The sequence below is a fragment of the Lygodium microphyllum genome, chromosome 15, assembly GCF_053477565.2.
Source record: "Lygodium microphyllum isolate KBCC chromosome 15, Lygodium_microphyllum_v1.1.10, whole genome shotgun sequence".
In the NCBI taxonomy this organism is placed as follows: Eukaryota; Viridiplantae; Streptophyta; class Polypodiopsida; order Schizaeales; family Lygodiaceae; genus Lygodium; species Lygodium microphyllum.
In genome coordinates, this window is record NC_141149.1 from 56,075,908 (window position 1) to 56,093,363 (window position 17,456).

Genomic DNA, 17,456 nt, shown 5'->3' on the forward strand with positions numbered 1-17,456 from the left:
TCCCACAGAAAGCAAGTTTTTGGTAATGGAAGGTACATGTAACACATCATATAGACTCTTTTTCTTGTCACCATGTATCATCAAGGGAACGGTACCTGTATGCTTAATGTCATGTTGTGTATCATCCCCTGTACAAACATATCCACGAGCACCTTCTACCAATGTGTCGGACCACTCTTCATGAGGAGTCATGTGGTTAGATGCCCTTGAGTCTATATACCATACATCATTTGCTTTGCCTTGTGTAGGCAACCCGTTCTTCACGTGTTGCATAGCAAACAACCTGTCATTCTCCTGCATACCACTAGAAGAGGCATAATTACTATGTTGCCTTCCTCTTGCCCAGAATGGTAAGTGATTGCATGTGGGGCTGTTGTGAATGGTGGGTTGCAGTCAATCAGCCATTCATAGCAGGGGAGCATTACATTTCAGCCAATTTTGGCAATGAAACTCTAAATTTTTTCTCTTTCTAGCTTCCTCTCCATTCTTTCATCCAATTGACAGCTTTTCTAAAGATCTCAACCAAATACATTCCCAAGAGCGTGCATATGAAGAATTTCTACTGCTAAATCCTAATTTATTGCAGAAGTTAGGGTTTACTAGCCACCTTGGGAAGAGTGCTAAAAAAGTTGGTTCCTAGTACTTGAAATTTAGGAGTTGAAATATGGGGATTTTAGAGAATCTCAAGAGACCAGCTAGTCAACATCAAGTTTGGGGTAAAATTTGTTTTTCAAGGAGCAAAAAACTAAAGGCCAATCCCTAAGCAAACCAAGGAGCAAATTGGTTTGAAGAATTTGTTGGTTGCTATATAGAGCAAAATGTATTGAAAATTTAAGGAGGTCAAGTTGGATCTTAGTGTACTTCAACCTTTAGGAATACAAGTCAAAGAAATACCACAAGGGGTGCCAGTTTTGGGGGTCAACCAGGTGTCCAATGTCCAAGATTAAGTGGTAATGTTTGTATTTTCAATTTATGTGAATTTTATGCTTGCTGTAATTTGTGTTTAATGAGGTTATTTACCACCCTTGTCAAGAAGGAAGGCTGGTTTCAGATACACTGTTGGTGGCCACACCACTTGATCCCCATATGAAGCTAACAAAAGAGGCTGATGCATCACCCTTAGACGAGCACACCTACCATTTGATAGTGGGTAAATTATTATGGCTTATTCACATTTGCTTGGATTTAGCATATTGAGTCTCCATATTTAGCCAATACTTAATGCACCAAAGCTTTGGGTCTTATTTCTTTGTGTGTGTAAGGCATGCCAAATCTACTTATTCTTATGGCTTGTCTTTTAGTGAGGGACTAACCCCACAAGGTTATACCAACTTTGATTGGGCCAGAGACTTGCATAGGTGGTGCTCCCCTGGTGGCTATATCTTCTCATTGGGCTCAACTTTGATTGTCTGATCAAGCTGAAATAGGATATTATAGTTGCATCTTCAACTGAGGCGGCTGAATGTCGAGCCTTATATCATGATGTCACCAAGTCTAACAGAAAACAAAGTCTCGGTAGTTTGGAAGTGTCAAATGATGAGTGAGAGAGCAGCAGGCAGTGTAGACAGCTCGCAAGCAGTAAAATGCAACCTGTCTGAGACAATCATGATGTCACTGGCTGAAAACACACCTCAGCAAGCAATCAACCAGCTGGGTAGCTCAGTCTTGAAAAAAATGCACCACTCCAGCTCCGATAAGTGAACAAGCAGCAAAACACTGAAGGATCTGATAAAGACAGCGGCTGTGGGTGATGATTTGGATGCTGGGCTTCCTTGGCAGCAGGAGAACGCAGAGTAATCAGCTGATGACTGATGAGAAGGAGCTCTGATCAGCTGGGCGGCAGCATGCGACAGTCAATGCAGCTAAAACTGTAGAGAAAACGGGTTGCCATTAGGTGACTGCCAGACAGGAGGGGTAGCACACATTAAAGCTTCACCAACTGAGATATTCTCCAAGTAGGGGTGTAGACAGTAGTGGACATTGAGAGGGCTGAATGATGGCCGGCTGGAATAAAGGAACAAGGATGCACAAACACAAGACTCCTATTTATAGAGGATTGGGGGTGCATTTTTCCTATTGTCAAACATAAAGCCATCTATTTTTGGCAATTTAGCATTAATTGCCTTTTGGGGCTGTATTAAGGAGACGAAATTAGTGGTTAAAGCACCTTAATTATGTTTGAGTGCAAACCCTAATATAAGTGGCTGAACAGATTAGTTTTCCTTCAAACAGTCCCAAAAACCAATATAGTACTCCATGGTGTGGAGCTCTATGGTTGGGGGTTGGGGAGAGAGAAAAATAAAGAAAGATATATGAACCTTTTCTAAAGGCTAAAATCAGCCTATGCGACAAATATATGTACAACAAGAATCCATGTCTCCACCTGCATGTAAAAGCTGAAAAGAAACTAAGCTAGTCAAATGCATCCGAGAGTGCGGTCACAATACATTTGGAGTACTAAAACTAGATATATGGACCTTTTCTAAAAGGTTAAAATCAGCCTATGGGACAAATCTATATAGAACAAGAATCCATGTCTCCACCAGCATGTAAAGCTGAAAAGAAACTAAGCTGGTCAAATGCATCCAAGAATGTGATTACAAGACATTTGGAGTATTCCATTGGAGTGGATGTACAAACTGAAACTTTGTATAAGTATGCTAGATAGTATCAAGCAGTATGATCTTGTACTTTTTGCCTTCCCTTTCTTAAACATGGAAGTCTTTGATGACGTTCAAACTATTGGATTCATGCTATGGGACAAGGAAACAATCCAAGTGAGGTCATGAAGTGGGAAAAGTGGAGGGATACTTGGATGCTTGAATGAAAAGCATCTCGATACTTGTTTCCTCTACAAGGCTTTCCTTCTTTGGTTGAAGATTATCAAGAATAGGAACAATGAATTTAACAAAAACTAAAAGAACCAAAACTTACCAATTTTAGGACCTCATCCCCATTCTTTAGTGTTAGTATTTTATGGCCAATCAAAGTCTCCTACATTTTAGGGACATCTCTTAGAATATAAGAATCCCCAATATGGATATCATATGAAAGCTCTTTTTGAGTACATAATGAAATTTTCACCCACTAGATTGGATTACTTGTGGGTAAATCTTTGCATTTTGATAGGAATTTTTGTTTCATAGGGCCACTTCTTGTGGTTTGATCCTTGCGAACTAAACTTGTTTAGATTCAAAGAGTTCTTAAGCATGTAAGAAATTTCATTTGATTTGTTAGTTACTTTGAAGGATACAAGGTATCCATTGTAGAACTTTGGAGAATATGAAGCTTGGTTTGACTGTTGGAACCTTGTGTTGGTGTGGTTCTATCAGATTTTAGTAGAACATATTGATCATTTTCAAAAGCCAACTGCATTCTTTGTTTGTTAGCTTGTTTTTTTTTCTCTCTTGAGCTGCTTTAATAGTGGCTTGAACATGGCTCATTGCTATTTTCAAATCTGAAGCAAACTCATAAGTGGTAAAACTCTTACCTTAGTGCAAGTGATTGGAAGAGAAATCACATTACCATGGTGCATGAATAACCCATTTGGAGGTTTTACCATGCATGAGTGTACAATATTGTTGTAGATAAATTCCAACAACAATAAATACTTTTCTCGTTGGGGCGTCTCTTTTGTAACATAAGCTTTTAACATGTCAATCAGAGCAAGATTTATTACTTCTCTTTAGCCATTTGTTGACACTTTTGTAAATTAACAAGTTTTCTTTCATCTACTATACTATAGGAGGAGCTTCCCAATGATCGAAAAATATCAAAGCTTTGTGACTATGCTTCAAAGAATCCACTGCGTATACCAAAGGTTTGTCCTTTTCATTGCTGATTTAGCTCCAAGGAAACCTTTGGAGAAGAAGATACCTGATTCATTTGTGGCTTTCTATGAAACATTTAATTAGCATATCTGGCTTATTGTAACAATCAGGTACATCCATGTGAGGAATTGAGTCTAAGTGATTTATGTTTATTTTGATGTGGCATATTCCGTGAACTGGTTTTCCATTCTAATCTGCAGATTGCAAATTCATTGGAACAAAGAGGCTACAAAGAACTGCGCAATGATCATTTTGGATCAGTTAGGGTCATCATGTGCATATTTATCAAGTTATTCTCCACTTGTAAAGGACAAATGTGAGTTCCAAATTACACTTTTGTCGTGACTACTTTAAACAAATTAAATTATGCTCTATTAGCTTGTTGATTTAGACAGTTCATTTCATTTTCTTCATTTTATGTCAATACCTTAAAAGTTGGATAGTGCATCCCTTAACCTGGGAGTAGTGCATCATGTATGTGTGTGCACACTAAAAACTACGTAGATTAACTCAATCAACACAAAATATAGGAACAGAAAATGACCATCTAAATCTGTTCTGTCATGCCAGGTCATTGTTTGCCATCAATGCTATAAATATGATCAAAATACTTCTGGACCAAACAAGACAAGATGATATGCGCATTCTTGGTTGCAATGCACTTTTTGAGTTTGCTTATAATCAGGTGACCTTTTGCATTGGAGATTCATTGTTTATGTACCATCATTCTGTCTTGTGTTTTTGCATGCTTAGGCGTCTTATTGCAACTGTTTATATCTACATTCAATGTTTATTTTCTCTCTAAGTGTCCAAGAAGATACATGTTTTTGAAGTATACATACCTCAGGGCATGCAGATCAGTATGTTTCTGTCTGGAGTCTTTCATGATGTGTGCACAGGCTCACGGCAGCTAGTAGTGCTCATAGTCCGTTTTCATTTTAACAAATGGACATTTTGTTTGTAAATGCAGTGTCATAATATTGCCTGATGCACCGACTTAAAAGGTCAGAAAAGCCCTGGTGTCGAATCTTTCTAAGACAGAAAACCCCAGTTATGTTTATTATCAAAGATTAAAAGCCTATTTATGTTTATCAGTGGATCTTTGTAATGAGAAAGTGTTTTATGATGAGGACAGCCATGATTTTTCATGGAAGCTGGAATTGAACGCATGGAGCGTGCCCACAGTCGTGAGCTTTAATTAGCCGAGCTACACTCCTGACCTTGTTATCAGTGAATTTTTCTTTGTTCTCTGCCTTTTGTGTCTTTGGGGGGGGGGGGGGGGGGGGGGTTTGATAGTCCCATATGACAAATTAGTCTTGATTTTGTATTTTACAAAGAGACTTGATCCATCACCCAACTAGGACTAGTTTCTGTAATTGAGTTAGCCATGGCTGCTGTGAGACATATACGCCCTTTCTAACTGAAGACAGATTCCCTTCAATTTGAAAAGAAGGGGCTTTGAGAGTGTAGTAGCAAAATCATCTCTTTTTTGGGTTCTTGTTTGTGAATGATGAGGTCTGCAACTTTGGCCACATATTCAGTATATCTTTACAATGGATATTTCCTGTCTGATGGTTGGATAGATCCACATGACAAGTCAATACATTAATTTTTATTTCAAAAGAGACCTGATACCAACACCCAATCAGGACTGGCTTCTTTAGTTGACATAAGCCCATGGCCACAATGAGAGACAGGCCATTTATTGTCTGGGCTCTTAGATAGCAGTTGGAAAATTGCGTCTTTTGCCTCTTATTTGCTGATGATTAGGTCTGTGGTTTTTAGCACGCCTCTTAATTTTAGTATGGTGGAGCATTTTCTCAAAAATCTAATAGTCCTTATTAGATAGACCAAATGACATGGCTAATGCTATGAAAAGCACAGGTAGTGGTTAGCATCTTCTGCACTTCTTCTGTTTTCAGGGGACAATAAGGCCTTTCCTGGCACTTTCCAGTGCACAGTATTGAATACCGCACAAGTTTCTCAGCTATTTAAAAAAAAGGAAGAGTTTATTCTGTCAAGAGTCCCCAGTTCTTTATATCATCTTGATTATGCTTATGTTCACTTGAATTCCCTTGCCTTAATGGTAGCAGATATATCACATCTAGTTTAAACATGTTCAAATCTGGTACGTCTGTTGCTTGTTCAGAATATATATAATCTGGCAAGGATGTGTCAATCATCACGTTTTCATGTTGATCCAAGGTCCATGTATTTTCTCTTTATGGTTTTCAAATTTCCTGTGTTACAAACTGTTGATGGGAATAGGCAGCCATCTGTGTGTTTAGAGGTTTCTTGGGTTGGTGGAGCTGGTTTATTTACTTCCTCAAGGTTTATGATTGCAACTACCTTTTGCCTGGAATTTGCCATTTATGTAATCCTAAAACCTTGTGCTACCTGTATACACACTTCCACAGGTTTCCTTGCATGACTGATGCCTTCTTTTCCATCAATGCTGAAGAGGAAAATAACTGGATCATGATTCTGTTTTTTTTTTTCCTTTTTTTTTTTGTTGACATGATTCTGTTTTTGTCACTGAGCACGCCAAAGGATTGAACATGTTTGTCATTTTTTGTTGATTGACATGCCTTGCTGAACAGTGGCTTTATTCTCTATTGTCGAGTTTTTTAGGTGGACGGAACTTACATACACCAACTCGATGGGTTACTTCCAAGCCTGTGTTTTTTGGCTGAAGAAACAGGGGAAGAGAGGAGACGTAAGCAGCTGCGATCTGCTGGACTGCGGGCAATATCAGCAATGGTATATTTGTTTTCAATTCAACTTGTATATTGCTTCTTTGCCCATGTATGTTGCATGTCTGAGACTTCTTGTGGAAACTTATAAAGATCCCTAATGCATGTATTCAACAACCCTGTTGCAGATCTGGTTTGCAGGGGAGCATTCACACATGTTATCCAAATTCGATCATGTGAGAATTTTTACCATTTGTAATGAAACTTTCATAGCACATAGACTGCTCCATATGTAATATCAAAATGAACAATTTTTGTGTCAGGTCTACAATATCATGGAAATAAACGTCATGATTAAAGAGGAAACATTATTACTCACAACAACAAAGTTTGCTACGCGTTTTCTTTAGGCATTATAGAAGCCATCTGCAATCAATGCATTATTAACTCTAGTTCCTAATATGAGTGAAGGGTCACCATTTTACTAGAGGACAACTTCAAGTCTAGGGCTTACAGATAAAATAAATTTTCACATAACCAGTTGAAGTCTAGATGTATAGGTGAATGAGGTACAAATGAGAAGAATGGCAGGAGTTATTTGTGATTAGGTTGGTTGTAGACTGGCTAACTGGCCTCCCTGATTCCTTTACTGCACTATTAAATGATAAAGGACAGTCTTAACACATAGAAGCTTAGCAAGTGGCACTTGGCTTGATCCTGTGCTAAATGTAGAGAGCTAGAGGAGATGATACTATATATTGGACCTCCCTAGGGCTCAGGAAATTTGGAGAGCTCTTAGGATGACGTTTCATGGCACTAAAGAGGCTATGATCATGACATGGGAAATTATTGCTTGGGTCATGGACAGAACGCCCAGCTTGTGGATATGAAGATTTACACTGGAGTCATTCCTATCTTATCTTTGGTCAGCCTGTGAGTAGGATTGCCATACTAGTTTTTCACAGTTAGAGTGGATCGGGGGGCATTGTCAGTGATGGGAGCTGATAGCTAGTATCATTGCCTGGTTTATTTGGGCCACAGATTAACTGGATGTTGCTGTTTGGACTGCACCTGAATGTAATGCTGCTGTTCCAATCACGAACTGCTCTGCTAGCAATGAAAGGTTGCTGGAAAGTCAGAGAAAACTGTGCGAAAATTAGGTCTGCAGCAGCAACAAGCTTTAAGGTTCAAAGTTGAGAGAAAAGATGCCATGCAGTTAGAAGAAGATGTGAGAGTGTGCAATGGAAAGAGGAAAGTGAACACGGAGAGAAGAAGGAGACAGAGAGAATGCAGGAGAGAGAAGGAACAATGTGACTGCAATGGCCAAAGGTGCAAGGCTGCAATACTTAGCCCCAACATGCAGCTCTACGCGTTAGTGTGGGCGCGAGACGGTAGTAGGGGGATGTGAGAACGAGGAGGGTTGGCTGATCACAAAGGATCAATGATGGATAATGAAAGTGGGAGGGCAGGCTGCCTATATATAGGCCAAAAAGAGGAAAAACCCTAAATGTGGTCAAACCACTAAAATAATGGCCAAAAGTGCACTAAAAGAAATGCACTAATGTGCCCTCCACCTAAAGTGTCTAAAACACAAATTGATAGACGAAGACAATGTCAAAGCTCCTAATGTCCTTGTTTGACTTAGACAAGGCTCATAGGTAGGAGTTGACCACACAAGACACACATAACTGCTAACACCTCCTAATGTCCTCGTCTGACTTAGACTGAGACTCATAGGTAGTAGTTGACCACACAAGACACACATAACTGCTAACACCCCCTCTTAGATCTTGGATGTGGCGGAAGGCCAAAGGAGATGTAGATTTGAGGGTTGTAGGAAGAGTGCCAATGCCGATGAAGTCCGTTGTTAGCATTGAATCCAATCTCTTTGTCTTGATTCTTACCAGATGAAGAAAGCTAGCCAAGGAGCAAGACCCTTCTCTCCATATAAAAATTTGATCAAATAAAAGGCTACCAAAGGGCAATGGAAATGAATGGAGAGGCCTCGAACAGATCACTCTAGAAAACTCCGGGTGGGAATGGGTGAGCCAAGTCTCTAACCCAATTAGGAGACGATAGCGAGGAATTATCGAAGGTGCCATAATTTGCATAGAAACAATAGGGACCAAGGGCCAAGTGGCAGAGGATGGTGGCTCGATGACGAAGAAAAGGGATGGTTGCATAAAAGAAAGGCCCAAAGTAGATTAGAAACCTTGAAGAAAACCCTCTTGGGAAGACCCCTCTAAAACACGAAGGGCCAGGAAATTCATAGCCGCATCACTGATATTGTCCCCCTCTGAAAGGAACGGGAGTTACGAGGAAACCACTAGAGGAGATGGTGGGGGATGGGATGGAACCTGTGGAATAGATGGTGCACAATCGAGAACGAGTGCGGCAATAGGAAGTTGCCTCGGAGGGCCGTGCACAATGGAAGGGGAATGGAGCAGAGATAGCCCTCTCTCTTGCCAACTTGTCACAAAAGTGGGTCTTATAGAAGAATCCCTAACAAAGTTGGCCGACTTAGTGAAGATAACACGGGTTCTGAGTCAAGGAAGGCCATTAACTGAGAGGAGAAAGAAGCCCATGTTGAGCTAAAACATGCATTACTTGCTGATTAGCCTCTTAAACAGCCCCAAAACACACTAAAAAATACTCTTTTAGAGTAAAACCCTAAAGCGGGGAGCGGTTCGAGAGAGTTTAGTAGAAACCCTAAAAGGGGGAGCGGTTTGAGAGAGTTTAGTGGAATCCCTAATTTTTGGGGTGCCCTACCACATCTATAAATAGACAGGCTGCCCCCATTCAACCATTATTCCGTCTGTGTAGGTTTCTCCCTCCACGTGCAGATTTCAGCCATCAGGCTGCTCCCACGTGGTTGTCCAACCCTTGAGACTGCTACCACTCCATCCTTGTTTGCTCCTGCTGCTGGCGCCTTTATCCATGTTGACGTCAGCTGCTGGCGATATCATCATCTGCTGCGATTTGATCATCCAGTCATTGCCAGCCATATCAAACACTATTTCGGCCTGCTATTTACAGTAGACTGTGCACAATTTCCAGCCTTCGATCGGTGGTACACTGCTGCATTTACTAGCTTCCAGCCTCCAGACTGCTGCGTTTTGGTGACCAGCTTGCTGCCATTCACAGTACTCCTACACTCCGATTGGTGGTCACAGACTTGGGATCCGTCTCCGGTGGACATCACACTCTGATATTGCTCTGCCCTTCAGTACACTGTACACTCTTACATTCATTTACATCATTCATTCACTTCAGAGTTGTGTTCTCTCTCTCCCTTCTTCTGTTTGTGTTTGAGTTTCTGTGTTTGAGTTTTGAGTTTTGAGTTTTGCGTTTAGGTTTCGAGTTTTGAGTTTTGCTTTTAGGGTTTGAGTTTTGCCCTTTGTGTCTGTGTCTGTCTCTTTGTGTTTCTGTCGTGGTCGTACACTTTATGTGTCCTCAAGGCAAACCCTAGCAGTTTTCTTCACATGGTATCAAAGCCGGTGCTCTTGTAAAGAGTATCCTGCGGATATTGTGGAGAGCTAGTCTTTGTGCGAGGCATAGAATACGACTCGTAACCAAATCACAATGTCCCAGACACCTTATTCTTCAATTTCTATGATGTCTTATCAAGCTTCTCCATCATTAGAGGCCCTGAGACGGCATTATGAACTCGGTGAGGAGGATGACACTCCACCTTCACCAGATTTCACTAACATGACAGAGGACTTTGAGGAGTACTATCGCAACAAGTACGGTGATATTTACACCCCTCCTACCAGTTTTGCTATCACATTCGGACCGGTTGGTGAGGCTGGCCACCTCTCCGATCATGGAGGACATATGGCATTCGGAACGTCTCGCAATCCATCTTCATCATCTCAGCCAGGTCCAATGTTAGGTTTGTACAATTCTTTTGTGTTGCATGAATAAAAATCCTCACATGTTTCTTCTTTTGAGGTATAGGATCCGGATGGCTTTGCGTATGTAAACTTCAATAGAGGGAGCTCATGAAGCAAATGGAATTCAGGTACATTATAGCTTCTGTTTCATTTGAGCATATCACACATACTTCTCACTTCCCTCCCATCCCATCCTCTTCTATATCACACCTTGAACACCTCTCATCATCTTTCCAAAACCTTGGATCACACTCCACATCTGCATCACATAACCTAGGGGTTGGATCTTCCATCTCCGCTTCTAGGACATTTTCCTTCTCCACCCCTTTCTCTACTTCTTTGCACCATGGTACTTCGTTAGGGGGAATACCACCCTTTAACACAGTGTCTCTCACCTTTCAACAAAGGAGCACATCCATAACTCCTGGGTGGACTGTGATGGGCATCCCCCTCACTATCCCTAGCTTCACATCTCACATGACCACTCAAATGCAAGGATTTCCATCCTCAGCTTATGGCGCGTCTTCACACTCCCCTTGGGTTATACCTATGCAGGGATTCCCATCTTCTGCTCCCCGTATTCCCATACCACCTCCTTGGGTTCCTCATGTGGCTACCATGCCTATGCCTAGTCAGCCCATCTCTACCTATGGATCCACCTTGCACACTACCCGCATTTCTGGTGGGCACTTTGGGACCCATTCCCAAGTATACTCCACTCTCCCATCCTACCCCCACTACACTTTTTCTCACTATCTATCTCCGAGCACTACCTCTCTTGTTGCAATGGCCAAGAATGCCTTCACGGATAAGACGTTTTAATGGGTCAAATTTCACCACTTGGTCTAATTTCATGCAACAAGTGCTTGAGTCTCAGGATCTTTGGGACCTTGTCATTGGTCTAGAGCCTATGCCGGACCCTCGACTAGCTCACCCTGATTACATCCATCAATGAAGAGCCCGCAATGCCACAGCTAATGTTGAGCTGATGCAGGGATTGCTTCCTGAGTTTCACTCTCAGTTGTAGCACTTCCTGCTCGCGTCAGAGCGTTGGAGTCACCTTCTCGATCGCTATGTGACTCGTGATCGTACTCGGCGCATCAATCTCAACTTTGAGCTTAAAGAGTTTTCTATTAGGGAAGGGGATGATCTGAAAGTCAAGCTGGTTGAATATAGGCGTTACTTACCGAGTTCACCACTACTGGCTCTTCAAAGTCAGATGATGATCAGGTTACATTCTTCTTGAATAAGTTGTTCGAAAAATACTTCAATTTCATTCAACACATCATCTCCCAACCTTGATTGCTAACCTCCTACGAGTTTAAGTGCCAGTTCTTGCGTTACGCAAGATTGCATGATCAAGTCCACAAGAAATCCTTATCACAGCCTTATTCAAAGCAGAAGGGGTTGGTTGCCTCTTCTTCGGGAGGGAAAACCAACAATGGCAAGAACTCGCAAGATGCGAAGGCAAGCCAATCAAAGGGTGACTCCTCTTCTTGAGATGGAACGAAAGAATCTAGACCTATCTGGCAGCAACTCCCTAAGAAAAACTGGTTTTGCACACAGTCCCAGAGAGCAGGCCATATGGACGAGGAGTGTCGCTCCAAGGTCCAAGATCTTCCACCTAAAAAGCCTCTATAGACCGTTGCGACTGCATAGTCCAGTGGAGCTATGCCTTCCGCTTCTGCTTCATTTGCTCCTTCAGCGCACGCCATTGCTGCTGAACATGTGGCTGGAGTATAGTCTCAGCAGCCCATCTCTTTCACTACCCTTGAGAGGGATTGGTTGATTGGTCTGCAGGTTTCGATCCTGTTGCACTTCATGCATCTATCTCACCTTTCTCCGCACCTTGTCAGGCGTTCCCTTGGTAGAGCCTTGCCACAGGACATACGCGATGATAGTCACCTTCTTAAACTAACATGTCTCTAGGTCCTTTCGGATAACCTAGGTAAGTCTAGCATTCATTTTTTGCACTCTTAGAGTCGGACCCATAGGATTCATTGTTCTTAGCTTTTCCATTCTTTTGACTTACGCTGCATTTACTCATACATTCATTGCATTTATTTTGAGTTAGATTTCCTTTCTGTTATGTTTTGCTTTGGAGCATCTCACCACTAACCTCTGTGTTTGCAGATTCTCATCTCTTTTGCAGGGTTTTGTCTTTTAGTGTAGGGCTAACTTGCAGATTGCTTTGGTCTTACTTGGGCTAGAGATGTGGGGATGCACACCGTTCCTTTCATGGTTTCATCATTCTAGGAGTGTTTGCTTTTCTTCCAGCATGGCGGTTTTCCATCCTGAGGCGGATCGTGTAGCATCTCTCTCGATGCTATCATGGCGGTGACTTCTACCTTGCTCTTCTAGCGGAGTGCTTCATCTACTTCATCCACTTTCTCTTCTTTCATTCCTTATGGTTCTCGGCACCATCCAAAGACATCAAGTCGACATCGGCTTTTCCCCCTTGTTGTATCTTAGCCTTTGCATTGCATGATTTCATCATCTTTGTACTAGGGCGCTTGGGCAAGTGAATACTTTTCCCATGAGGGACACTGTCCAAGTGGCACTTGCTGCATGAGCATTCTTCAGCATGTAGCATACTTTGCATCTCATTGTGCAGAGCACCACTTGAGCAGATCTTAAGCTGTTTCCACCGGCGGCTGTTGTTACCACACCACCATCCTTTATCACATGGATACCTCATCACCTATTTTTCCTCGTCATCAACACCCTGAGTGGATGGGTTAGCTTGTAATGTTTTGTGATGTATTGGGTGTACCCTCCCTACTTCCGTCTTCTGGGTCACTATTACTTAATCGGCCGTATCCCATAAAATTTACCTCACTTATTCAAAACAAAATAAAAAGTTCCATGTGGTTCCATCCGCCTTTGTAGGGCTTGGTAGGCCATTGGGCAGTCGATGTGCACTCTTTGTCTGATTCCCTGTCCTCTCTGGGGTGACTACTTAGATTCCCTTGGTAAGATAACCATCGCCTCTATAGTCTTGGTAGGCCACTGGGTGTGCACCCTTTGTCTGATGCCCTCGCTGCTCTGGGGTGAAACGCCTTGGGGTCAATAAACATCACAGTGGTTGGCCTAACCTTTCGGCTTAGTTTTGGGCCTGAGAGGGGGTGTTGAGCTAAAACATGCATTACTTGCTGATTAGCCTCTCAAACAACTCCAAAACACGCTAAAAAATGCTCTTTTAGAGTAAAACCCTAAAACGAAGAGGGTTTCGAGAGAATTCAGTGGAAACCCTAAAACGAGGAGCAGTTCGAGAGAGTTTAATGAAAACTCTAATTTTTGCGGCGCCCTACCACATCTATAAATAGACAAGCTGCCCCCATTCAGCCATTATTTTGTCTGTGCAGGTTTCTCACTCCACGTGCAGATTTCAGCCATCAGTCTCCTCCCACGTGGCTGTCCAGCCCTCGAGACTGCTGCCACTCCATCCGTGTTTGCTCCTGTTGCTAGCGCCTTCATCTATGCTGACGTAAGCTGTTTGGCGACATCATCATCTGCTGCGATCTGATCATCCAATCATTGCCAGCCATATCAGACACTGTTTCAGTCTGCTGTTTACATCAGACTATGTACAGTTTCCAGCCTTCGATCGATGGTACACTGCTGCGTTTACCAGTTTCCAGCCTCCAGACTGCTGCGATTTGGTGACCAGCCTGCTTCCATTCACTATTCAACACTCTTAGACTCCGATTGGTGGTCATAGACTTGGGATCTGTCTTTGGTGGATGTCACACTCCGACGTTGCTCTGCCCTTGAGCACCCTGTATACTCTTACATTCATTTATAGCATTCATTCACTTTAGAGTTGTGTTCTGTCTCTCCCTTCTTCTATTTGGGTTTGAGTTTCTGTGTTTGAGTTTTGAGTTTTGCATTTAGGGTTTGAGTTTTGCTCTCTGTGTCTGTGTCTGTCTCTTTGTGTTTCTATCATGGTCGTATACTTTGTGTGTCCTCAGTGCAAACCCTAGCAGTTTTTTTCATAGCCCAAGTTAAGAACATGTAGGGCCTCATAAATGAAGCTCGATGGATGGGCAAACAATAGAGGCAAGGTGCCAACACTACTAATAGGTACCGAAGAAATGTCACTAGAAGTGACGATACACTTTGATAGACGGAGATCTTGTAAAAAATTACCTCAGGGAGTCATATGACTCAAGGCACCATTGTCAATGAGCCAAGGCTCCTTAGAAGCCGAGACACTCGAAGAAGGCTACTCCACCTGAGAAATGTGTAGAAACATTGACTCGATGGTAATAGCAGGTGACAAAGTAGAGGTAGATAAAGGCTCTGATGTAGATCCACCCTTCGCTCCCGGACGAAGGTGAGGGTATATCCTCCAACACTTCTCCTCGGGGTGTGAGGTCTTCCCAAATGAGGACACATGGGATATCCTCTATGCTTCCCTACAAAATCTGTATTAGAGTCATAAGATGACTCCAACACCTTCCTCTTTCCTTTCTTTTGCTTGGCATATCCTGTACTTGTAGATAAAGTCGTATAACCACGGCCATATGCATGGGCTCCACAAGAATCTGTCTGATTGTGATGCGCATCTTGCTCAAGAACCAATGGAACTAGCTCCTCCCAAGTGAGAGTCTCCCGTCTACAAGAAGTGAGAAGACTAGTGTGGAACACATAATATGTCGGTGATGGAAGATGTGAGAGAAGTGTCAGAGCTAGGTCATTCGAAGAAATGTTTGTACCAAGGAATGAAAGCTCATCTCGAATCTCCTTCGTCTTGTGGATGTGATCCCTCAACGTAGGAGAATTTGTCGACAGACAGTTGCCGCAGCTTCAACACAAGAGATAAGCGATGCCCAAATGTTTGGATCTAGAAGAGAGATGCCAATCTTCTCCAAACCTTTGTAACAGTGTGGATATTTCTCACACGCATGAGTATAGAATCTGTACAACTCAATAGGAGAAAAGAGCGTGCTTTGGCATTCAATCGATCCCATAAAGCTACCGAATTTGTGGTCACACTATCAGGAGGATCCAAGGCAGGTCGAGGAATAGGGATAGAAACAAAATCCCAAAGGTCATAGTTGTTGAGTAGACACTCCATGTGGCACGACCATAGAGGGTAGTTTGTTCCATCTAGCTTGTTGGATATGGCAAGAGAGGGTAGGATTGGCACCTGTTTAAGATATGCCATCAATGCCAAGCGGGGGCCAGAAGCCTTGGAAGAATATAACGGGAAAGAGTAATAAGATGGTGGTTGGTTTGAATGATCCCAAACCACATGATCCCCCATAGCATACATGTCGGCCATATATGTCCTTGAAGAAATACTTGCAAGAAAACAAAGAAGATGTTGCAAATTGGAATGTTCTCCATCTGTATGGTGTTGGAGGGGGCTTAGTCGAAAGGTCGTATTCTGCGAAAATCAGAGATAGAAGGAAGTCGAGGATAGGAGATGGAAGAGAAGAAAAAGAATAGATAAGAGGTAAACACGATAAAGACAAAGTACAATGAATCAAATCACTATGTATTGATAGAACCTGAAATCCCTTGTCTGGTACTACTTAGAAGCAATCTCTAAGCATTAGATCTCTTGGAGCTCCCTCGTAGACCAAAAATGTGTATCCAAACACGAGATTTTACTTTAGCCATACCTCCTTTACGAGCTTCATCAGTCCTTTCAATTCTCAACCCATAGGTGGTTGCATCTATGGCAATAAATGTTGTCCTTGTAGCCATCTCTTCCAACCTCTTCTGCATGTCACAATTTCCAAAATTTGGCTCTATTGGAAGACGAGTTTCTGTTGCATGTGTTTTGCTATCTTTCCAAAAGACTAATCTTTTCGCTTTCGCTTTACGGTAGGCTGTACAGTCTCGCTTTTCATACTGTAAACTATCACACCAAATGTATCTCCTCTTGTATCCTTTTTTGTACGGTCTTTGGGCTGTTGCTCGAGCCTTCTCTTTTACCTTAGCATCCAACTTTTCGACCTTTGCATAGATTTCTGTCAAATTCAACCTCAAATCAGGCAGGCCTTTAATTAATTCATTCACAGTATCACCTTTAAGAGCTGGACCAATAGGTATAGCCGGTTGTTCCGCCATAGCTACATGCGCCTTGGTTGCAATTTCAGCTCCCTTCTGAGCACTAGCAAGTGTAGTGCCTGTACCCCATTTTAATTTCATCCGCTTTCTCTTTACCAACATATGCACTCCCTTAGTTACATTAGCCCAATCTGATTTTAGTCCCGTTTCAGAAGAGGCATATTCTAAATGATCAATCAGCTTCTCTTGCAAGACAGGATCTGTAGCCTTCAGAAACAAATCAATTTTTTGACTCTCCAATGATGCTTGCTCATCGGCATCTAACTACGCATACTGACTTTCAAATTTACGGAGCAAAGCTGTAGTAGCCAACCCTTTATTAGGCTTTTCAATCCAATCTATAAATGTCTTTTTAGTTACCAATCCTGCATCTTCCAAGAAAAACTTTTCTCTCAAAGCTTTCTTAAAAGGTGCCCAATCAACATCTTGTCTATGTAACTCATCAATCCAATCATGCAATGCATACATGGCCAAAGGGGAGAAGTATCGACTCCATGCGTATTGTGGTACCCCATGAAACAATATCTTTTCTTCATACGACCGGATGAAGGCCGAAACATTTTGACCCTTAAATTGCTTCAATTCTTGTCCCACTATTTGCAATGCATTCACAGATAAGGAATCAATCTTTTCTGCTTCATGTCGAGTTTGCATCTGTTGTTGTAACAACAACTGTTGTTGTTGTTGTTGCTGCAACAAAGCAATCATCTGTTGTAAAGCATCACCACTAGAATCGGCAAAATCTCCTATTTTTGTACACTTGCTACTGACTTTCACATTGGGTTCATCACTGTCAGAGCGTTTGGGGTTGAAAGTCTATTGCGGGGGTAAGAGACAGCAGGGTGAAGGGAGATTCAGGGAGAGTAGACGGAAGAGAAGGGGCTCAACGAAATAGAAGATGTAGAAGAATACTCACAGAAGTCAAGCCTATCAATTTATTTCTGCATTATGAGAAG

The 17,456-nt window shown here is 42.2% G+C and overlaps 1 protein-coding gene across 1 annotated transcript in view; it reads left to right on the plus strand.

Moving 5' to 3' along the window:
• Positions 1–17,456, plus strand: part of LOC148024557 (protein SEMI-ROLLED LEAF 2-like) — a 139,620-nt gene that overhangs the window by 13,846 nt on the left and 108,318 nt on the right. Inside the window, exons 3-7 of the mRNA XM_087694188.1 lie at positions 3,746–3,820; positions 4,031–4,146; positions 4,401–4,515; positions 6,462–6,590; positions 6,712–6,759. Of these exons, the coding sequence (XP_087550314.1) occupies positions 3,746–3,820; positions 4,031–4,146; positions 4,401–4,515; positions 6,462–6,590; positions 6,712–6,759 (483 nt within the window). The remainder of the gene's footprint in view (positions 1–3,745; positions 3,821–4,030; positions 4,147–4,400; positions 4,516–6,461; positions 6,591–6,711; positions 6,760–17,456) is intronic.